We start from the raw sequence: 24,191 nt of genomic DNA on the forward strand, positions 1-24,191 counted from the left end.
ATAGCAGATTTTACCGTTTCATCCTGAGTGCCCCATTTCAACAGCAAGTTATACATTCTTGACAAGTTCTTAGTTTTGGGATCTAACAGTTCTATTTCCAATTTTGATTTTTCCACCTGGAAGCGAATTTTCTTGTCCAAATTGTAAACCTCCATTATTTGGTAATAATGAAGCCAATCTCGCACTTTGTTTTTTAGTTTTTCAAAACTCTGCAGTTTTAATCTATCTCCCTCTTGTTCCAAAATTTCCCAATATTTCGGCTATTTGGCCTCCATATTGAGCTTTTTCTGAGCCTTCGCTTCCATTGGTGACAAGAAAAAAATATTATTCCCCCCCCCCAGCCCCAAAGAGCAAAGAAGCCAAGACAGTGAGCGGGTTCCATCCCACTGGCTGTCATGGCTTCTGCCATAGCCAGGAGAGGCTGCGCAATTCCCCCACCTCCCGCAAAAGCCCACAGGAGCCACGCACCCTTTAAGGAGCACGCGGCTCCTGCGGGCTTTTCTACGAGGAGGGAGAAGGGACTGACTGGCCGCGTCAGTCCCTTCTCCCTCCTGGGGAAAAGCCCCCAAGAGCCGTGTGGAGCTTGTGTGCGGCTCTTGGGGGCTTTTCCTGCCTGCCTCCCCCCTGCATTCGCTCCATAAGACACAAACACATGTCCCCTTACTTTTTAGGAGGGAAAAAGTGCGTCTTATGGAGCGAAAAATACGGTAATTATGTTGACCAAAGTATTCTAGAGAGAGCACGCCTAGACTTAAAACACCCTGAAAATAGGACGATTCTCCAGAGACAGGGTTGTTAACAACGAAGGCTTACGCCTACTTGAATTATGTAACAACTTTAATTTGCAGATTGTGAATGGTTCAACAAAAGGCGATAGAAGCGGGGAGTTTACATACTTCTCCCCCCGAGGATGTAGTGTCATCAACTATATTCTTGTCCCTTATAATATTATAAATTCGATCATGGACTTCAAAATTGGAACGCGCACTGAAAGCGACCATCAGCCATTATCGTTGTCTATTAACTTAAAGGACGAAACCAAATAACTAAGTACAATACCATAGAACCTTCTCAATACAAACAAATGACCCAATTAAAATGGTCCCAGGAAATGAGTGTAGCAGTGGGGCAAAAACTTACAGCCAACCTGAGAAAACAAGTATTATCCAACTTAAAGATCACTAATTTCTACAGTGATATTCCGAAAATTTATAATGAAATCTTCCAAATGTTTGTAGAGCTTAGTACTCCACCTAAAGTTTGGGTACTTAAACATACCGCTAGCCCTTGGTTTGATGATGAATGTTTCCAGCTAAAAAGAAAACTGCGCCAAACATTTAAAAATAATCGCACCAAACTAGAGCCCTCTTATCTTGACGAAAAAAGAAAATATCATTACATTCTGGCTGAAAAGAAACAGAAATACGCAACCCAAAAATCGCTACAATTATTTGACTCAATTCAGAGTAAAAACAACAAAGCGTTCTGGAACCTAGTGTATGGAGGATTGAAAGCCGAAAATCAACTAACTCTACCACCAATTGCAGAATCCAAATGGTCCCAATACTTTACATCTGTATTTAACAATCTACACAGTGAACTTAAAGGAAATGAAACCACTAAAAATAAAATTATTAAACTCCAGGAGTGGCCAAGGGTAGAGGAAGAGGAAATTAGAGAGATAGTTAAAAATTTCAAATCGGGGAAATCTCCTGGGCCAGACGGTCTACCAATAGAATTATTTAAGACCTATATAGATTGGTGGGCAGAACCCTTAGCCCAACTGTTTACGCTTATAGATAAATATGGGATCATACCTGAGACATGGCTAAGATCAATAATTATTCCAATCTTTAAAAATGGCGACCCAAAAGAACCAAGGAATTATAGACCGATAAGCCTTCTATCAGTGATAGGGAAAATCTACGCTAAGCACCTCTTATCTAAACTCCTTACCTGGATGAAAAATCTAAATTTACCAGGGAAAGAACAAATAGGTTTCTCCAAAGGTTGCTCCACACTAGACCACTGTTTTATACTTATGCATCTGGTTGAAAAATACAGATCCCAAAGGCAATCTAAGATATACGCTGCTTTTGTAGATTTTCGTGGTGCATTCAACTCAATTGACCGCCCAAAGTTGTGGAGGAAACTCGCAGAATTAAAAATTGATCAGCGCCTATTGATTCTAATGCAAAATCTACACTCTTCCAATACCTGTCAAGTCAAACTTAACATCAAAGGTCACCTTTCATCAGACATCCCAATCTCGAAAGGGGTAAAACAAGGGTGTATTCTTGCCCCCTTTCTATTTAATTTATTTTTATCAGACTTGCCAGATTACCTTCAAAAAATAGAATCACATGCCCCTAAACTTAATCAGAAACCAGTTCCTCTCTTACTATATGCAGACGATGCTGTCCTACTATCCTTAACGAGCTTGGGTCTGAAACGTCTTATATCTTCACTGATCCTCTATTGCGAATGTAACAAACTCTCTATAAACTATGAGAAGACAAAAATTTTGGTCTTCTCGAATGGTTGGAAATTAGAGAAATGGAAAATAAGAGGGCAAGAAATCCAACAAGTGAAAATCTATAGGTATCTGGGAATCTTATTCCAGAGCAATTTAGGGTGGGCAACCCATCGCACAAATGCCATAAAACAGGCAAAGTGCATCTCATCAGCAGTTGCCCGTTTTCATTATCAGAAAGGTAATCAATTTATTCCTGCGGCAAATCAGATATTTCAAACAAAAGTGCAATCCCAGATATTTTATGGAATCCCGCTATGGGTCCAAGCATATAACAATGATTTAAAAAAGATTCACTCTAGCTTTCTGAGACGTATTCTTGGACTCCCAGCTACGATCAAATATGAAACAATGTGTGCAGAAATAGGCATACACACAATGGAATATTGGGCATGGTCCACCTCAATAAAGTATTGGTTACGCTGCCACTTTCGCTGCCCTCCATCAAGTCTGCTCGCTGATTTGCTCAAAGACTCCTATAAATCAAGATGGTATCAGCACCTCGAAAAAAAGATTGAATCTTTAGGCATCGAGCTGGAGCCCCTGTACAATTCTAATGAGCAATATATTTCCCATAATATCCTAACTAGACTAAAGGATGTCGAGAGACAAAATATTATGGCAGCTGTAAACAAAATTTGCTCCCCCATATTCTATAAATTAAATATCTTAGATAGCAGAGCCAATTACGTCACTAAACTAATAATCCCAGCCCAACGTAGGGCTTTTATGCTGGCCCGTTTGAATGTTTTTCCCTCAGCATTTGTCAGGGGAAGATATCAAAACATTCCTAGAAACAAGAGACTCTGCAGATGCTCTATGAATGTCCCGGACACTGTAGAGCATATTCTCCTTCATTGCCCATTGTACAGTACGCTCCGTCAACGCGTGCTGTCCCCTCTTTTGGGTGGTCTGGAACCGCAGCAAGGTGAATGTGTGGGATTCTACCTATCCGACGTTGACCAAAGGGTAACGGCGGGGGTAGCCGAGTTTTTGGTAGCAGTCCTCCAAGGAGCAGGTTAACAAGGAAAACCACTGACTCTATATGTATATATATATATGCATTTAGCAAACTGCTGCCTTTTTATATATATTTCAAGGCTTTTATATGTTATTTTCTCTTTTAAGGTTTTATTTCCATAATGCCTAATAAAGGTTTGATAAAGTAAGTAAGTAAAACACCAGGAGGTCCCTCTCAAAATTAAAAAGAACAGTAGATGGTTGGGGTTCATCTGGGCAACGGCATAGCTAGCTGCTGGGGTGCCTGGTGCGGGGGCGTGTCCTGCAACCGGGGGTGGGGCAATCTGGCCATGGGGGTGGGGCGAGCCTCCCCGAGGCTTGGAGCCTCTCCGCCACCTCCCCCTCAGTTGTAGGGTGGCTGAGGGCGAGGCAGTAGGCAGGCGCAAGTCCCACGCTGCCATTTGAGGCAGTGAGGAACCTGCAGGCACCTAAGCCACCACGTCACTCCTAAAAAGTTTCGTGAGCCCATTTGTTTAATAAAAAAAACCAAACTCATTTTGTCACACACACCCCAGTGATGACACCTGGGGCGAACCACACACCCCGAACCCCTTCCCTCCACCACTGCATCTGGGGAAAGAATTGATAAAAGAAATAAAAGGGAACCAGTTGCCATGGAATTTGTCTCATTCAATTTCACCCCTAATGACTCTACAGATGTCTGTGAAGTCCTTTGTCCACACTCTGCCATACCAATTCTACAAACTGCATACCAATTCTGCTCTTCCACAGAAATGAAATCTCCATTGAAAGAGCCACCAAAATGTGTAGCTTTAAAATTTTAAATAATGTATCTTGACTCCCAAAGGCACATTCTTCCATCCTCTTCTGAGACAGATGAATGGCAAAAATTTGCTCCTCAAAACAATTAAAGAAGTGCCAATCCAGGATTTATAACCACCTGTGCAGGGGATGGACACCGAACTGTAGATTATGGTACAAGTACACTGGAATGAATCAAGTATCTCCCATGAATCAACTCGAGTGATTATCCCTTCACGAGAGCTGAAACCGATTTGAAGGATGACACCTGCCAGAGTAATTTCCAGTCTCCCTCAGAAATTTCTCTCCCGATATCCACCTCCCAAATTGCTCATTGCCCCTCCCTCTCCAAATCAGGTTGCTACTGATCAAGAAGGATTTGGCAAGCAGTGGTCACCTCACCCTTTGCCTGCCTCGGGTGGTGCTGACACAATTTCTCAAATACAGTAGTGAGGGGTCTTGGCACATGACAGCATCTTCTAGACTATGAGGCTCACAAAGGTTCCAGCAACTCATCTAACTGCTGAGAGATGCTTACCTCTGTGAAACAAATCTTGTACAGTGGTACCTCGGTTTACGAACTTAATTTGTTCCTGAAGTCTGTTCTTAAACCGTCTGTTCTTAAACCAAATCCATTCATAAACCGAGGCGCACTTTCCCTAATGAGGCCTCCTGCCGCCGGTGCCCTTCCACCGTTTGGCTTCTGTTTGTAGACCAAGGTAAAGTTTGCACACTGGAACACTACTTTCAGTTTTGCGGAGTTCGTAAACCAAATAGTTCGTTAACAGGGCTGTTCGTAAACCGAGGTACCACTGTATTGCATCTTAAGTATTTTTCTCCCCACTCCTTATATTGCTTGTATTGACAGGGGTCACAAAATTGTGGATGATCTAGAAATGGGATAAACATACAGGGATTAGTCTGTGTGCCCAAGTGCCCCACACTTTGAGGGCTGAATGAAGGAACTGATTCTGAATCCCTTGGAGATCTTTTCCCACTGAGGGTAAAAAAAGGGATTGCCCTAATGGTAGGATAATGTGGGCTAAGTTCTGTACCAACTCAATGAATTTCCAGTCAATTTTTGATAACTTTGAACAATTGCTGGATCTGAAAGGCATCAGTGTACAGTCTCAAGATAGGTACCCTGAACCCGCATTTCCTGATACTTCTATATAGAGAAGCTTTACTTATGCAAGCTATTTCCCTCTCCTCCAGTAAAAGAGTCTATTTTCTCCCATCTTTGAAATTCATGGTTAGAATATCTATCAGGAGCCTTTAAATAGCGAGAAATTGGGAAGCAGTGTCATTTTAAGTATGGCATTCCTATCGACCAAAGAAGGTTTTAGTTTCTTCCTTTGGGACAGGTCCTTTTGCACTTCAGTTTACAAACCCATATAATCCCTCTTACGAAGTTGTTTAATTTCTTTTGTGGAATGGATCCCAAAATGTTTTAAACTGCTGAATTTCAGCAGACATATGTTGGATTTGCTTTTGTGCGGGCAGGCACATATGAACTCTGATTTATCATTGTTAACTACCAGACCTGCTACCCTCCCAAAGTCATTAATTCTAGTCCGAAGGGCAAGAACAGCAGTTAAGGGACTATTCTAGCATCCATAAAATGTCATCGGCAAATAAAGTAATACATTGGTGTCTCCCATTAATGCGCAGGTCTGCTCCAATGGAAGAAGGCCTCCACTACAGTACTATTGCCCTAGTTACCATAGTAATTTGGAACTCTTGCAATTCCCTAAGGCCAACTGGCACCGTGACTCTGGACCTGCAATAGAGTTGCCATGCAGCTGTTTTAAGCTTAGAAGGGCTCTGCAAGCCACAGGACACCTGGGTCCTCTTCAAGGGACAAGCCTGCGCAGCAGGTTTAGGGGTTTCCCCACTGGGAACCTATGAACGCTGTGATCATCTGGGCTGGGACTGTGTGGGAGTTCTTATCCTGGCAGCAGGTTCTTCCAGTTCAAAGTTTAATTTAGTTAGATTGGCTACCTCCTTGGGCAGAGTTAAGGGTGACAGGGTGGAGCCATATTTCATAGGGAGATTAAGTTGCTCAGAGGGAGGAGAGGAGCGAAGGAGCGCAACCATCGGGAAGGAGAAGGATCTTTGAGCAAAAAAGGTACCAAGGCAATCCTCTACCTGGGAGGGAGGAAACTCGCTGAACATCCACAGCAATGTGAGGGAGGGAGGAGATGTCCTTTTTGATCTTAGAACTTTCCCCAACATGGTGCCAACCTGATTGTTTACACTTTGGCTCTGACTGATCCCCAGCAGCCATGGTAGCTGATGCTGATGTGTTTGTTGTAGTCCAAAAGACCTGGAGGCCTCACACTGAGGAATCTGAATGACTAAGAGGAGAGACAGGAGAGAGACGAATAACTTTATGAGGGAGGAAGAGAGTAGATGGCAAGAGGCTTGTCTCCTTCTTCTCGTATAAAACTAGAGCACAAAACATAAGAAGAGCTAAATCAGGCCAGTGGCCCATCTAAGCCAATATCCTCCTCTCTCAGGAGGCCAGTCAGATGCCCGTGGGAAGCCCACGAGAAAGACCCGGGTGCAACGGCGACTCTCCTCTCCTGCTCTTTCTAGAAACTTGCATTCAAAAGCATACACTGCCCCCAACCTGAAGAGGCTAGTAGCCATTGTCCTCTACGGCTTTGCTTAGTCCTCTTTCAAAGCCGTCCAAGTTGGTGACTACCGCTGCCTCTTGTGAGAGCAAATCCCAAAGATTAATTCTGAAGAAGTCCTTTCTTTTTTTCCTGTCCCAGATCTCCCTACATTCAGCTTCATTGGAGGTCTGCATAAAATCCGGGTGGGCAACAGGGAGTCAGTCTTTTTTCTTTGCAAAACTCAAGGCTGATTTGCAGAGCTCTCTGCCGGGAGATGGGGCAGTGATGGTCACTGCGCTGGCTTAGTCAGTTTTAAATGCTGGTTAGATGGATTCAGGGCTATCAGTGGTTATGAATCACAGTGTTTTGGACCCATCTAGGACACTTCCACTTGTCCTAGAAAGCATGGGTCCAAGCAGCTCTCTGCTTTCTAGGTAGGGGTCCAAGTGGTTTTGCCTTTCCCCTGCCACTTTCCCCTGGAAAGCCTGCTCTTTAATGCTAAATCAGAACAAACAGCAATCTGCGGAAAATCCAATTGCTCCAATTCAGGGCTAAAAATCAGGTTTACCCGGGGGAAAGCAGCAGGGAAACAGGTGTGGAGAAGTCCTGACTTGAAACTTCCAAGTTCAGAAGCAGGCAGCCTTCCTTCAAATTCCGCAAGTTTGCCAGGAGTGGGCTATCACCTCCATGTCTGTTTGTGGGCTTCTGAGAGGCATCTGTGAGAAATGGGATTTTCAGACTAGACGGACCTTTTGGTCTCATCAGCAAGGGCGAATGTTCTTACATTTCACCTGCTTTTCTGTGCCCCCTGATTTTCATGATGGTAACAGTTCATAGTATTTTCAGGCAAACTCAAAGCAGAAAGCTCTGAAGCTACGGATAACTCAGTACTCTTCCGAAAGGAGGAGGAAATATTCCCATTGCACTTTGGAACTCCCTGCCTATCGATGTCAACGTAGTCTTTTCGGCACTGCTAATATAATTGTTTTGCTTAGGCAGGCGGTATGTGCATTTTATGAAAGAATGTTAATAAATAATCTCCAGCCCATTCACATGCTGCGGTGTAGTGCGTAGAATATCGGACTAGGGCTGAGAGGAGTCCAGGGAGTTCAGCCAGAAAGCTCAGATGTGCAGCCTCAGGCAAGACACTGTCACCCACCCTAAGCTAGTTCGCAGGGATGCCGTGAGGACAAAATGGAGGACGGAGGTTGGGGTGGGGACGATGTTTGCCACCTTGAGCTCCTGGGGGGGAAAGTGGGTTAAAAATGTAGCAATGAAAATAAATAAATAAATAAATAATAAGCAAGCAAGCAAGCATGGCAAAACGAACAGGGCAGAGGGAGAGTTAGAAGGTGCCCCCACTCCTTACAGAACTTCGTGCTCCAGCTTACATTAACGTGCCGCCAATCCTACCTGTATCCTCCAGGTGTTGTTGGACTCCAACTCCCATGATCCTTGGCTGTCGGCCATGCTGGGAAAGATGGATGGATGCTGGAGTCAAACAACAACTGGAGAGCCACAGATAATTCTTTTGTTGCATTAGCGGCTGGTACTTTTGGGGACAGCCAGAGCCGATGACAGACAAGAATTAGGCCCCAGATTGGTTGTTAAGTAAGAAGGCAGGCAGGTTGGGGGCTGGCTGAGGGCAGATTGAAGTTGGTGGGGCAATGCCCCCTTTGCCCTATCGGATCAACCTTCATCGCAGCTTCCCTGCTGCATACAGCCAATGCTTTGAAGGCAGAAATGACAGCTGGAAAACTGTCAACGGGAGAAATGACAGAGGTCACCTGTGTTTCCTGTGAGCATCATAACACTGACGCTCCCATGGTACCCTGGTCTGCAGTGTTGATGCAGTTGAAACTCCAAGCAAAAATGGTCTTCTGCCAGGAAATAAATAGTTCCTAAACTATAAAGAGGTGTGTGACTATAGATTCAGAGGGGGGAAATCAGTTTCCAGATGGACACCCAATTGTATCTATGGAGCTATTAATTTATTGCAATGCAGTGGCACCTCGGGTTACAAACACCTCAGGTTACAAACACTTCGGGTTACAGACTCCGCTAACCCAGAAGTAGTACCTCAGGTTAAGAACTTTACCTCAGGATGAGAACAGAAATCGTGTGGCAGCAGCGGGAGGCCCCATTAGCTAAAGTTAGGTTAAGAATGGTTTCGGGTTAAGAACGGACCTCCGGAACAAATTAAGTTCTCATTTAAATTGTTAGCATGTGTAGTTTGTCAACCTTTTACTTTATTACAGGTTTTTATAACTCAGATGATCAATTAAGCCTGTGCATTTAAAGGGTATATTTTGGTTCTGATTAGATACGCACAGCCTGATCCTACGCATGTTCACCTGAAAGTAACTGAAATGCAGTGGTGTTGAAAATGTCAACTGACAGATCCATTTTTCATTTTCACACATAGTTAACATGTTTTATGTCATTTTAAACATAATTTCCCCAAGTTCCATTATTTTTCCAAAATTTATTCACATTTTACATGTCAATAAAGCAACCAGAAGCTTGACATGCAGGATGACATGCAGAATCTCTCTATTTCTTTCTCTAACATTAAAGACCTCTCCAAGAAAATAGACAATAGGCCCTTTATTGCACCAATGGCGAACTAACAATTTTTTTTTTATGTTAGGAACAAAAGCAAATGAGCTTAGAACAATGGAACTTAAATAGGTTTAGCATGTTACATTGGTCACAGAAACTCATACCCCCTCCCCCCGGCCAAACAAATGAAAAGAAATATCTGTATTTGTAAACTTTATTCTCTTCTTTTAGGTTTTTAGCATTGAGAGCATATGATCTTGCCTGCATTTTATATGCAACATTTCTTCTGATCAACATACCTCCACAACGTGCAATTTACGTAGCATAAATGTGTTGCCATGTGTGTCTTTTAAAGTTTGTCCCAGTTCCTTCCCATAGAATTTAATACCGTATTTTTCGCTCTATAAGACGCAGCAGACCACAAGACGCACCTAGTTTTTGGAGGAGGAAAACAAGAAAAAAAATATTGTGAATCTCAGAAGCCAGAACAGCAAGAGGGATCGCTGCGCATTGAAAGCAGCAATCCCTCTTGCTGTTCTGGTTTCTGGGATAGCTGCGCAGCCTGCATTCGCTCCATAAGACGCACACACATTTCCCCTTACTTTTCAGGAGAGAAAAAGTGAGCAAAAAATACGGTAATTTTTAGGCTTATTACTTGCACCATACCATCTGTGTAGGACATCTTTCAGAGTTTTACGGGAAGAAATAGGCATCTGCCCTCAAGAAGCTTAGCATCTGAAAGAGAAGTCAGATAAGGGTGGAGTTGGACACATGTTAATGCTTTAGAAGAGAGATAACATATCTCATGTGTTAATATATTTAGTAATTAGATGCCTGTTTAAGTTAATTAACAGTAACTTCAACTTTGGCATGGTTTAGAAAACTGCCAGATTAATTTTTCTCTACTAGACCCCATCCGTTTTCTTGAAGCTTCTGTCAGTTTCCCTTCACAAGCTGGAATTCTGTACCCCTCACAGAGTTAAAATTCCCATAAACCCTTTCCAGACTATAGCACCCAGAATTTTATGAGAGGTAAAATGTGCTTTGAAGGTATAGTGCAGGGATGCAGCCAAACCACTACAGTGCAGTAGCTGCCTGTATAAATTTTATCTGATTTGTAAAGTATTATCAGTGTCAACATCTAATACATCTAACACACAACTTGGCCTTGGAACAAAGCACACACACAGGCAAAGGTACTTTGTTTAAACATGTGTTAGATGTTTAACTATATACTTGTTAACTATATACCTCTTAACTATATACCTGAAGAGCATCTCCACCCCCATCATTCAGCCTGAGGTCCTCCTCCAAGGGTCTTCTGCTGGTTCCCTCCCTGCAAGAAATGAGGTTACAGGAAACCAGGCAGAAGGCCTTCTCAGTAGTGGCACCCTTCCTGTGGAACGCCCTCCCTTCAGACCTTCAGATGTCAAGGAAATAAAGAACTGTCTGACTTTGAGAAGACATCTGAAGGCAGCCCTGTTTAGGGAAGTTTTTAGTGTTTGATGTTTTATTGTGTTTTTAATATTCTGTTGGGAGCTGCCCAGAGTGGCTGGGGAGACCCTGCCAGATGGGCAGGGTATAAGTAACAAATTATTATTATTATTATTATTATTATTATTATTATTATTATTATTATTATTTCAATTTTAAATCTCACACCACCATACTTAATTTGCTTTTATAATTCTGTATTTTATTATTGTGTAACCGGCCCTGGGACCTTATGGTGAAGGGTGGGTAAGAAACCTTATCAATATACATAAATATTTATGGAAAATAGATTGGGAAAGAGGATGTGAGTAAGGGGAAACAAAGTAAGGCAGAAAGAATGTGGAAATGGGAGGGAGATATCCAGGGTTCCAGGAAAGAATCCCAAAGGTTTAGAATTTAAAAATAAGTTCAAAATAAGTTTGTTTGGGGAACAAATATCTGGGGAACAACAACTGGAGAGAGACCTGCTGGAATGTAATGTAAAAGTGCTGTGTAAAATGTATGAAATATTATTGGAATGGGAGACAAAGGATGAGCAAGTAAAATCCTCAATGATACATTGGGCAATAGATATTGGTCATAATATAGACATGGAAGCATTGGAACGATTGTGGAATATGGATATAAAATTTACAGCATGTTATTGTCTAAGAGAAAATTATACGAAAATGATATATCAATAGTATCTAACACAGAGTAAATTGGCAAAAATGTATGAATCTAAATCAAGTAAGTGTTGGAAATGTAAAGAGAAAGAAGGTTCTTTTTATCATATGCGGTGGTCCTGTAGTAAGCTTAAAGCTTACTGGGAAATAATATATAATGAATTGAAAAAGGATGTTTAAAATAACATTAGTAAAAACAACCCAGAAGCTTTTCTTTTGGGAATTATAGGGACAGAATTACCTAAACTGTATAGAAACTTATTAACGTATGCTACTAGAATGGCAAGAATGTTACTCACCCAAAAATGCTAAGAGGCTGAAGTCCCAGCAAAGGGAGAATGGATACAAAAACTTGTGGAATATGCAGAAATGGCAAAACTTACCAGAAGAATGGGAAATCAAGATAACAAACTTTTTATAAAAGAATGGAAATGGTTTACTGAATATTTGCAGATAAATTGTAAACAGATAAGAACATTGGAAGGATTATTGTAATAACCTGCAGTTTTATATGAGTATATATTTAACATAGATTTGGATATGCAGAGCATATTAAAAATAAATTTAAGGAACCGCAGAAAGAGGGGGAAAGAAGTCAAGTTTTGAAATGTTAAAATGATTGTAAAATTAGTGAAATGTATAAACTTGAAAAGCATTAATAAAAATTTGAAAATAAATAAATTTGAAAATAATTAAGAGATAGGAGGAATAAGAGAATACAAGAGAAAGGGGAGTCTTGCAGCCTCCTCTTTAGGCTTGAATAACTTCCTCTTTATCCTGACTTCCTGCCTTCGCAGATGGCGGCCGTTATCGGGGGAATTTCCCGGCTCTTCCAGCCAACAATTGGGGTACTGTCTGCAGAGAAGTTATGCCAGGGCATCAATCCGTGGTACTTCCTCATTGGCCTCCGCATGGTTACTCTCTTTTTTGCCTTTGGACCCTGGGACTCCCTCAAGACCGATATGATTTGCCAGTGGCCCAAAGATACTGGCGATGCAAAGACGTTCTGTTCGGTCCTCTGCTATAACCAGCTGTTCCCCATCCCCGTCTCGGCCCTCTGGACCTTCCATTTCATCGCCATCATCTTCACTGTGGCGCTCATGAAGTTTGTGTACGTTTCAACGACGGACAAATCCGGGAAGCCTGGGGAAGCAGAACCAAAGCCGGGGGAAACTGGGTGCTGCGAAACAGTTGGCAAACCTAAATTTGGCGGCTGGAGATACGGGATCTACATCTTCACCATAGTCTTGATTTTGGCCATAGAGCTGAGCTTCATGTGGACCCTCATTGGCCTCCAGTTACCAATTATGACCCGAGGAATCGTCACATGCCGCCCGAACAACCCAGTATGCCCCGAAACGGCCCAGTGCGCTCTCAACGGACGAGCCGACAAGCAGGCCATTTTGTGGGTTCTGGCCTTTTGCGCGGCAGCCAACGTCTGCGTCTGCATTGGCTATCTGGCCTCACATGGCGGGCAGGCCTGTGGTTTTTGTGGCGGCGGCAGCGGTGGCGGCACAAGGAAGCCCGCGGCCGGTCACTGCGGCAACTGTGATGGAGAGGCCGCAGAACATGGCTGTCTCCGTAACGGAGCAGAATGTCGCAATGCCCAGGGCGATGGCCTGGGATGGGAAGGGGCATATGGCTACCGCAGTGACTGCAGTGCGGCAGGACCAGTGGTTTGCAGGTGCCAGACAGAGGGAGCGAACTGCTGCTGCCGCCAAGGCAACAGCGGCGGCAAAAATGCGGCCTGCGGCTGTCAGGAGAATAGGCACTGCCCCTGCTACTTCCAGGGTAGTGAGGCGGGGCATAGCCGGAGCTCCATGCCCACCAAGGAGGATTCGGAGGGGAAATTGCTAAGGGGAGACATAGAACTGGGGCCGGAAAAGAAGAACTGGACTGTTGGGATGATGCAAATGAAAGAGCCAGTGAGGCTTGGGCCCAAAAGGGGCCGAGGTAGCCCAGGAGGAGGGAAGGGGGTAAAATATATGGCAAAGTATGAGATGTGGGGCAAGAGGAGGGTGTAGGGTGGGAGCGAGTGATGGGGAGGAAGTGGAGAGCTACCTTAAAGGATTGCCACAGGGCTGGCCTTGCCACGCAGCCAGGGGAAATGCGGCCTGCCTCAAGGGGCATCATAAAGGCGTAAGAGGAGGAACTGAGGAAGGCAAGAGTGGGGCAGCAATGCACTTTAAGTGGTTGGCCCTCGTGTGGTTGAGTGGGGTGCTATTTGGGCTTCACTCCAGGCCACAGCAGGACGTGGGCCACCATCATTCTGGATTTTGCTTGCACTGTGTCTTGACAGCACGCCAACGTTTCTTTTGATTTTTTAAAGAATCGCGTATTTCAAATGCTACCGTGCGCATAGCGACAAAATGAGTCGAGATCAAAATGACACGTGGAAATGTGGTGCAAGCCCCGCACTCCAGGTCTAGGGTGCTCTGAATTTTCTCCACACACTATAGACAATTGGACGATTGAAAATGGTAAAATCCCTCTCTTGGATTAGAATAATCTTATACCTTTAAAAAAAAAACAAAAACACAAAACCTAATTATTTAGTCACTAACGGGTAACTCACTCAACGAGCCCAGAAGTTATTTTCTTAGAATATTTATTTATTTATTTATGGGCAAATAAATGCTACTTTTCTGAAGATGGCATGAGAGTGACTTACTAGAAAAGAGAGAGACAGAGACAGAGAGAAGCGGCATAAGCTACAATAATAAATTCTATCTATCTATCTATCTATCTATCTATCTATCTATCTATCATCCATCATCTATCTATCTATCTATCTTTTAAAAAACAGACAAAAAGAAACAAAATAAGGATAAATTAAAATCAGCCAATAAGAACATGGTCAACACTTAGGAGCCAGGAGAAAAATGGGACAGAATGCCTAGACCTTTGACAATTGTGAAAAAGAGGGAGAAATTGCCATTTCAGTACCACTATTATTGGTGCAGGAGCCCGGCTCTCTTTTTCACCTGGCTACCTTACCAAGAATATCGGACTACAGAGAAGGCCTGTTTTCCCAACATCCATCTAATATTTATACAGATTTTCACTGCCCACTTCACATATGTTCGCAAGGCCAGCTACTGCATGCACTTTAGCAGGGGTCAGCAAACTTTTTCAGGAAGGGGCCGGTCCACTGTCCCTCAGACCTTGTGGGGGCCGGACCCACCCTCTCCCAAAAGCACCAACTAAAAAGACCCCCCTCCGAAAAGGACCCCCCACACTGACACCACAGCCGCTAATGCTGCCGAAGACGAGGCAGCGTTGGCAGCATCCTCTGTCTCGGCAGGGCACAGAGCACAAGCCGCTGGCCTGGGCAGCAAAGGCAGCCTCCATGCCGCCACCGCTTCCTCCCACTCAGCTCTTCCTGCTCAGCCGCCTCTGGGTGCCGCCCATCTCCTTCCCGCTGAGATGGGCGAGCGAGAAGAAGCGGCTGAGCTGGAAGAGCCGAGTGGGAGGAAGTGGCAGCGGTGTGGAGGCTGCGCCAGCACTGCCGCCCACCCAGAGGCGTCCGCGGCTTCTGATTGGCTGCAGGAGCTTCCTGCAGCCAATCAGAAGCCGCATCACATCGTGGAAGTCAGTCCCCATGCGGCAAGGCCTTCACGCTGCGCCAGTTTAGCACCTGGACTGACCAAGCAGGTGGCAGGGTCTGGAAGGTTTGAGGGCCGGATTAACAAGCCCGGTGGGCCACATTCGGCCCGCGGGCCTTAGTTTGCTGACCCCTGCACTTGATCTATACAGTGGTACCTCAGGTTACATACGCTTCAGGTTACAGACTCCGCTAACCCAGAAATATTACCTCACGTTATGTACTTTGCTTCAGGATGAGAACAGAAATCATGCTCCAGCAGTGCGGCAGCAGCAGGAGGCTCCATTAGCCAAAGTGCTGCTTCAGGTTAAGAACAGTTTCAGGTTAAGAATGGACCTCCAGAACGAATTAAGTACTTAACCTGAGGTACCACTGTATTATCTACTGCCAAACCCCACAAAACAGGCTCATTTGTTTCAGTTCCTTAGGCAGGGATTCACACTTGAAGGATTTACATCAGGAAATGCTACCCCATCCTAATAAACAGATTGCCAAAGCCAATTATTATTGGACTGGTCCAGAAAAGAAAGCGACAGGATTACGACTTGTTGACTCTTCCTGCAGTGTCCTACGGTCTTTGGGAAAAGCCATAGCTGAGTGGCAGAGCATCTGCTTGGTATGCAGAGTGTCTAAGTTTCAATCCCTGGCAACTCCAGGAAGGACTGAAACCCTGGAAAGAGTGTCTGCCGGTCAGTGTGGACAATACTGAGTGAGATGGACCAATGGTCTGGCTCACTGTACGCCACCTGTTCTGAAGAACCATGCCAAGATCTGCAGCCCATTCTGGACAATGCTTCTTTTCTCTCCCAGGACTTGCAGAGATATCCCTAACTTTAAACAAATTCAGCAGCGATGATCAGCACAACTAGGAATGCCTGAGTTCAGTTGGTTCATATTGCACAATGAACTGATTATAGAATCATAGAATCATAGAGTTGGAAGAGACCACAAGGGCCATCGAGTCCAACCCCCTGCCAAGCAGGAAACACCATCAGAGCACTCCTGACATATGGTCGTCAAGCCTCTGCTTAAAGACCTCCAAAAAGGAGACTCCACCACACTCCTTGGCAGCAAATTCCACTGTCAAACAGCTCTTACTGTCAGGAAGTTCTTCCTAATGTTTAGGTGGAATCTTCTTTCTTGTAGTTTGGATCCATTGGTCCGTGTCCGCTTCTCTGGAGCAGCAGAAAACAACCTTTCTCCCTCCTCTATGTGACATCCTTTTATATATCATATCACCCCTTAACCTCCTCTTCTCCAGGCTAAACATGCCCAGCTCCCAGTCCAATAATAACTGGCCTGATTCTGCACCTAAATTAGTTCCTCTCTGATTTTCTCTCTCAGATTTTTCATTACCTATATGAGGCAGTCTGAGGCTTGTCTTTTAAAAGCTTTTTTTGCAGGTAAAGGCCACTTCAGTTGACTAGGAAGCCTGGCTCCAGCCATCACAATGGCAGTCATTTGTTTTCACTGTGTAATACTGTGTCCCTGTGAGGAACAAGACACCACCATGTCTGGTCAGTCTGAGGGGAGCACCCTTAGCGTTGGCAGCAGCTGACTTCTTGAACCATTTCGAATGGCTTTTAATTATAAAAATTAAAAATTAAAATAAAAAATGGGGAAGTTGTAAAGGGCAGCTCTCAGACCACCTCATGCTACTGTAAATAAATTTCATTCTTTTTTAAATTGCAAATTAAAGAGGGAACAGGAAAGGGTGGACTTAGGCATGAATCCATGCAAACATGACTGCATTCCCCATTCCTGAACACACACACACATACCTCAGTTGCCAACAGTGTGCTCATATTCAGGCTTCATTCAGAAATAACTGTTATGGGACCAAGGAAGATCAGGGTACGCAAAGCATTCATCTGCTTGTTCTCCAACATGATAAATGTTATTGCTTGACCAAATATGCCCTCCTGCCTTCTGCATAGGCCAGTCTGCAGGGCTGTTTTTCCCTGGGGGTGCAAGGGGTGCAGGGCACCCCAGCACCAAATTCTGGGGGGTGCCAAATGTATTCTTGGCAGCGGTAAATGTATACCTACTGTATACCGGTCCCTCTTCATCAGTGGCAGTGAAAAGCAGTGGGATGAAAGTCTCTCCCCCCGCCCCGTCGCTCTGTTACTCCCTAGCGTCAAATATTCCCGACGAGTCAGGAAACAAAAGCAGTTATTTCCGCTGCGTCATTGTTACATGTGAGCGATTTTCCTCCCCTCAAAGAGTCAACAACTTTGGCTTCCTCCCTCCCAAAGAAAGCTCAACAACTTTGAGTTTGCCCCCCCCCCCAAAAAAAATTGGGGAGAGCTAAACTAAATTTGGGGACGCTGGACGGATCTTTGCACCCCAGCAGTGCATATGCTAAAGACTGCCCTGCCAGTCTGTTTGCAAAAGATAAATGGGACACAAATCTGATATCAAAAATTTCAATATTAAAAAACCAGTTGTCTATTTATTGCACCAGGCAAAAAGCATTTCTCTTCTCACAGGCTTTTGGGCAGTTAAACAATGGATGGCCTTTTAAACTGTTTGTGTGCAGGGGGGAGCATGTGTTATTTCGTTTGTTATTGTGTTATGTATTTTTTGTATTTTTATATTGTAAACCTCCCTGTGATTCTTGGATGAAGAGCAGTATGTATAAATAGACAGACAGACAGACAGCCCAGTACACTTCAGTACACTTTGCTATTAACCAGAAAGCCACCTTTCTTCCATACAAGAACTTTAAAGGAAGACTCCAGAATGAAATTGCTGAACTAGTTAGAGTGTCTGAGTTGTGTGTGATTCCATTCTGTTAGTATTCAAGCCATATCAAGTTTCCCCTCCCACTCTTTAATTGTGTTACCAGATGTTTTATTATGTTTTATTGTGGTTTTTTATACATATCTTGGAGCTGCCCAGAGTGGCTGGGGCACCCCAGTCAGATGGGTGGGGTACAAATAAATTATTATTATTATTATTATTATTATTATTATTATTATTATTATTACTACTACTACTACTACTACTACTACCACCACTGACATCTCTTGTAAATGACGCCTGCACTTATCTTGTATGCATTTTAGTTTTATGTTAAAATAGCACTGACTGTACTTTTACTTTCATTTCATGGCCTTACGGGTCTACTATTGACATTTTGTCCCTCAATACTGGTGCGTTCTGCAAATATGTCAACTAAAATTACAATTAATTCATCTGATGATGTGGGCCCTAGATCTCAAGTGTTTGTGCCCTAATTGTTTTTCAGCAGCCTGGGGCCTTCAAGATGGTGTCCCTCAGGGCTCAATTTTATCTCCCATGTTATTTAATATCTACACGTGGTACCCTGGTACTCGAATGTAATCCATTCTAGAAGTCCGTTCAACTTCCGAAATGTTCGAAAACCAAGGCGAATTAACTGAAGCTCAGTCCAGATAAGACAGAGGCACTGTTAGTGGGCGATTTTCTAGACCAGATAGGTGGGAGACTGGTTGCTCTTGAGGGGGTTACACTCCTTCTTAAGGAGCAGGAACATAGCTTGGGGTTGCTCCTGGGTCTACTGCTGTCGCTTGAGGCCCAGGTGGCCTTGGTGGCACAGAGTGTCTTGGGTCAGCTTTGGCTGGTTGCTGTGGCCTCCTCTCTGGTAAGCTCTAGGCTGGATTACTGCAATATAATGTACGTGGGGCTGCCTCTGAAGACCATTTGGAAACCTCAGCTGGTGCATAATGCAATGGCCAGATTGCTCACCAGAGCAAGATGGTTTGAGCATACGACACCAATCCCATACCCTCCAACATTTCTCCGATGGAAATAGGGATGTCCCATTCCATCACGATAATTTTACTATTTATACCCCACACATCTTACTGGGTTGCCCCAGCCAGTAAGGTCATTGTGGGTCATTGTGGGTTGTGAGGTTTTGACTGCGATGCTTCGCTGACCCTAATGAAAACAAGGCAGAATTTAAGCAAAATTGTAAAAGTTGGGCTACTCATACTAAGCTTTTTGTTAATGATGGTTGGTCATGTCACCTGGAGCAACAAACCTTGGCTAATACTGGTTAATTTGTTACTATGTTATGCATTTTGTGTTTTTATACTGTAAAATGCTCTGCAATCTACAGACGAAGGGTGGTATATAAATTTAATCAATCAATCAATCAATCAATTAATAATGCATTGAGGAGACATCTTGAGCTCCTAATCCCTTGCATAAAGTTGAGCACATGTAATCTAGTTAACAGTGAAATCTAGTCAACACCTCCTGCTACACGGACAAAATGGTAAGATAACTAAGTTAGGAAGCAAACAAGGATAACCAGTTTAGTCATTGCTTGCTAGGATTATATTCTTTTAACTTTTAATTAAGCAGAATAAAGAAAGTGGGAAATAGGCAGGAAATCTGGGAAGAAACAACATAACAATAGAAATATGGGAATTATGGGAATTTCTCACCTCAATTTCTCACCCTTCCCTCCTCCTGGGTCACCCTAATGCCTGATTTCTCTCTCCTGTGGGTAGAGAACACACCTATGAAACAGTTCGCATCTGTTCACAATCAAATCAAGTATTCCTTAAGCCTTTTATCATATAGACTCAACATTCCACCCTAGCCTTAGGCTTCAGGGCAATTTCCCAACTGCTTTTCCAATAGATTTCCAAAGACATAACACATATGTTGAATTTTCCACAGGCTCCTTTGTGTGCAAACACACATGCCCATCCCTGCATTGGAGAACAGGGCTGAACAGTCTGGTGCTGTTAAAAATCACAGGGAGGCCTGCCTGTCATCTGCATTACATAGCTTTGGCATCAGGCAAAAATGTTTCTATAGTAACGAGGCCTTTGGCTGATTGACATTCTATGGCCTTTTAAATGGGTTTGGTCCTCTTGTTTTTGTATTTTTTATGTTGTGAACCTCCCAGCAATCTTCAGATGAAGGGTGGTATACAAATTTAACAAAAAATAAAATAAAATATAAAATAAACCTTAGGCCTGGGTGAATTAGCATCCTGGGAACAATGATGAAATTCTGCTACCATTAAAAAAAAAATATTATCAAATGATAATGGGCTATAAATTACAGGGCAGTTAGTGGCTGCTTGTTCTTAACCTGGGGGGAAAATGTTCTTTGGATAAATATGGTGCGTTTGCTGTTCTCTTTGTCTTTCCAGGGTTTGCAGTGAAAGTCAGGAGTGCTAGTAGGATAACCAGGTCAATTATCTGTTGTTACCCTTTAGTATGTAGGCTGAGCAGCATCAGACTTGCAGAGGGATAGTTACGGGGGGGGGGCACTGGGCGTCACTTACCATGGGGCCTGCAGTACGCCCCAGCCACGCATCTCTCTTGTGAGTGCAGTGGCTCGGGCATCTGCAGGCTCTGTGCTACCCAAAATGGCAGCATGGGGCTTTCACCTGCCCAGCAGCTCTCCTCAGGCTGCCGCCCTACAGCTGAGGGGGAGGTGGTGGCAAGGCTCCACATAGCGTGTCCTGCCCCAAATCATCCTACCCAATGGGCAGCTCAACTCGTTCCAGGGCACAGGGCAAGCCACTAGCTACGCCGCTGCAGATATTAATCCATGCTCATCCTTAAACCACACCATTTGCTTGCACCTGTCGTCTACGTGAGAAACTGTTTCATTCATCATAACCACTCTGTTCTGCCTCAGTCAGACCACATCTGGAATACTGTGTCCAGTTCTGGGTGCCACAATTTAAGAAGGATGTGGACAAGCCAGAACGTGACCAAAAGGATCAAGGGCCTGGAAACTAAGCCTTACAAAGAGAGCTCAAAGGAGCTGGGTATGTTTAGCCTGGAAAAGAGGGGACGGAGAGGAGATACGATAGCCATCTTCAAATATCTTATGGGCTGTGAAAGATGGAAGTCAATCAGGTGGAAGATGGAGCAAGCTTGCTTTCTCCAGCTCCTGGAGGTTCTAGGAATGTTATCTCAATGGGATCATCCTCAATTGCTCAGGGTTACAGTTAAGGTGAGTGGAGATGTCACACCACTCTGGCACCCCCTACTGTTTGGATGCTGCACTGCAGCTACTATGATGTCATTGGAGACGGCACCAAATTCATGGGTGAAAAGTGCTGTAGATTCTCCGACCAGCAGCTTCTACTGCTTTTTGAAACCCACATTCTTTATATCCATTGCGAGGGCGCAGCCAAAGCTGTTGATTTTTTTAGGGAATGAAATTGTTGAGCTTTTCTTGGGAAATCACAGATAAATAGGATATTGCTATATATACACCGTATTTTTCGCTCTATAGGACGCACCCGACCATAGGACGCACCTTGTTTTAGAGGGGGAGAACAAGAAAAAAAAAATTCTCTCCCTCTCTGCTCAGCGCCCCTTCAGCGAAGTGGCAGGAGAAACAGAGCCCCTTCCATTTCTCCTCCCGCTTTGCTGAAGGGGCGCTGCGCAGAGAGGGAAAGCTGTGCAGGGCCTCTCCAGTGAAGCAAAGCCAGGAAAGCAAGAGGGATCGGTGCGCACCGACCCCTCTCGCTCTTCAGGCTTCAGCGAAAGCAACGCAAAGCCTCTGGAGTGTAGAGGGAGCGCTCCTTTTGCTCTTAGGTGGCTTCGCGTTGCTATCACTGAAGCCAAGGAGCCTGCATTCGCTCCATAAGACGCACACACATTTCCCCTTAATTTTTGGAGGGGGAAAAGTGCGTCTTATAGAGCGAAAAATACAATAATTGTTTTTTATGAGGATCATAAAGATTTCATACTTTCTTTTTCTATATTATTCTTTTCTTTTGATATAATGCCTTTTATTATATTTCTATACAATATTGCTTAATACGATAAATACCTGTAATAAAATTATATACAAAACAAAACAAAACTGAGAGAAACCAAAGCAGATAGATTCACTCATCCCTAAGAAGGATAATACTTCTACAGTGGTACCTAAGGTTACATACGCTTCAGGTTACATACTCCGCTAACCCAGAAATAGTGCTTCAGGTTAAGTACTTTGCTTCAGGATGAGAACAGAAATCGTGCTCCGGCGGCGCGGCAGCAGCAGGAGGCCCCATTAGCTAAAGTGGTGCTTCAGGTTAAGAACAGTTTCAGGTTAAGAATGGACCTCCGGAACGAATTAAGTACTTAACCCGAGGTACCACTGTATTTGAAACTAAACTGTCACAAAGAACTGAGCACACATTTGTGATCTCCAGAATTCTTCTTGAAGCTGATTTGTAAGCAAAACAACATGCCTGCAACTTTTTGCAAGGCTTCAGATTTGTGGTTTGGATTTGCATCTACCGGTATTTCTTCTGATAATAACACTGCATTTCCTGTATGAAACTTTTTATACTTTCCAGCAGGGGGAAGCAAGGCACAGCCAAACTGCACACCCTTAAAATATGTACAGATTGGTTGGCATTTCAAGGAACCGTGACTTATGGAATTTAATAACTTCATAGTTTTCTTGTACAGAATAAGAAATCTTGCTTTGCTCCCAAAGGATGCGCTCCCCACTGAATACCACAAAGTCTCCACATTAAACCTCTTCTGACCAGGTTATTTGAAGGGGTGAGTGCCTGGAACCCCCAGGGATCTTGCTATGACTTGCCAGAGAGTGGGGGGGGGGCACCCAACTTTTGTAACAATATCAACACGTCTTCTTGTCTTCCTACCAGGAGGGAACAGGGCAACTGAGTTCAAGGAAGGAGTTGCAAGAACAGAGCAACAGAGTTCAAAGGAGCTTATATCCCAGGTGACTGTGCATAGAATTACTGTCAACTTTGATTTTTATGAATTGCAACATGGACGGATATGGCTGGCACTTCCTGGGCTAATGTGTGGAACAGAGCATTGTTTCCCATGCACATTCACCATTCCTGAATCTTCTGGTACAATTCTTGGCTCAAAATGCATCCAGATGCACTTTTGGAAATGCATATTTGAAGAGAAAATAAAATTAACGTGCAATCCTACATTTACTTGGAAGGAAGTCCCACTCTGGACTGACAGTTAAGCCAAAAACATCATACAATTAAGGCACTCTTATAACACTTCAACACTCGTGGCTCCGCCAAAGAATCCTGGAAACTGTGGTTTAATTTTCTTTACAGATTTTTTTGGGGGGGGGGGCAGATACAAGGATTGAGATTTTGACTTAGGCCCCGACTGCCTGAAAGACTGCATCTCCAGCTCAGGTGAGCACCTTTTCTCAGTCCGATCAACATCAGAAGCACAGTTGGTGGTATCAAGAGAGAGCCTTTTCTCTGGCTGCTCCTTTGTAGTGGAATTCCCTCCCAAGAGAGGCTGGATGGGCTCTGTTAAGTTGTGGGTGAACATATCAGACGACACAGCGATTCTTCAAACAGCTCTTGTTTTGAAATATACTCAGAGTCGCAAAGTGATTTCATGCTCTTTATTCAGCTCATAGTGGTGAGGAGGAATGAATGAAAGCCCCCTCAAAGTATCTGCTTTATATACATTATTTACACAATGGGCTGCACATGATTGGCTAATTCCGGAATTCTACTCTAAGCCAATCAGGTTGTGGATTCACTTCAATCTGGAGCATGATTGGGTGGTTCCTGCCAACCAATCATGCTGCTGCATTGTTCTAGGACCAATCAGACTGCTGCATTCTGAATCCTATTGTTCTAGGACCAATCAGACTGCTGCAGTTTGGATCCTATTGTTCTAGGACCAATCAGACTGCTGCAGTTTGGATCCTATTCGACAACATGTTTATTCACAGGCCAGGACAGAACTGAACTGAAGGGTTCAGTCAGCCTGCTTATATAGAGCTCCAGTACAACGTAACTGTAACAATTTCCTAAAACTATCCAATCACTGAACGTCACTTTTGATCCCTTATTTGCATAACTTTCTACAGTATCCCCCTGCTGGCCCAGGGTGAGAACTTCAGTACATAACAGGCTCCCTCTTTGTTATCCTTCTGAATGTTCCTGTTCAGATAGGCCTTTG

General features: G+C 43.9%; 1 protein-coding gene across 1 annotated transcript; it reads left to right on the top strand.

The window, feature by feature from the left end:
• The first annotated feature begins 6,092 nt into the window (after positions 1-6,092).
• LOC309327266 (uncharacterized protein) lies at positions 6,093-14,447 on the top strand. Its single transcript, XM_081836418.1, has 2 exons — positions 6,093-6,443; positions 12,452-14,447. Exon 2 carries the CDS (start codon positions 12,452-12,454, stop codon positions 13,676-13,678), a length of 1,227 nt encoding a protein of 408 aa, XP_081692544.1. The 5' UTR covers positions 6,093-6,443; the 3' UTR covers positions 13,679-14,447.
• The last annotated feature ends 9,744 nt before the right edge of the window (positions 14,448-24,191 follow it).

Source organism: Podarcis erhardii, assembly GCF_964252035.2.
Source record: "Podarcis erhardii genome assembly, chromosome: 13".
Taxonomy (NCBI): domain Eukaryota; kingdom Metazoa; phylum Chordata; class Lepidosauria; order Squamata; family Lacertidae; genus Podarcis; species Podarcis erhardii.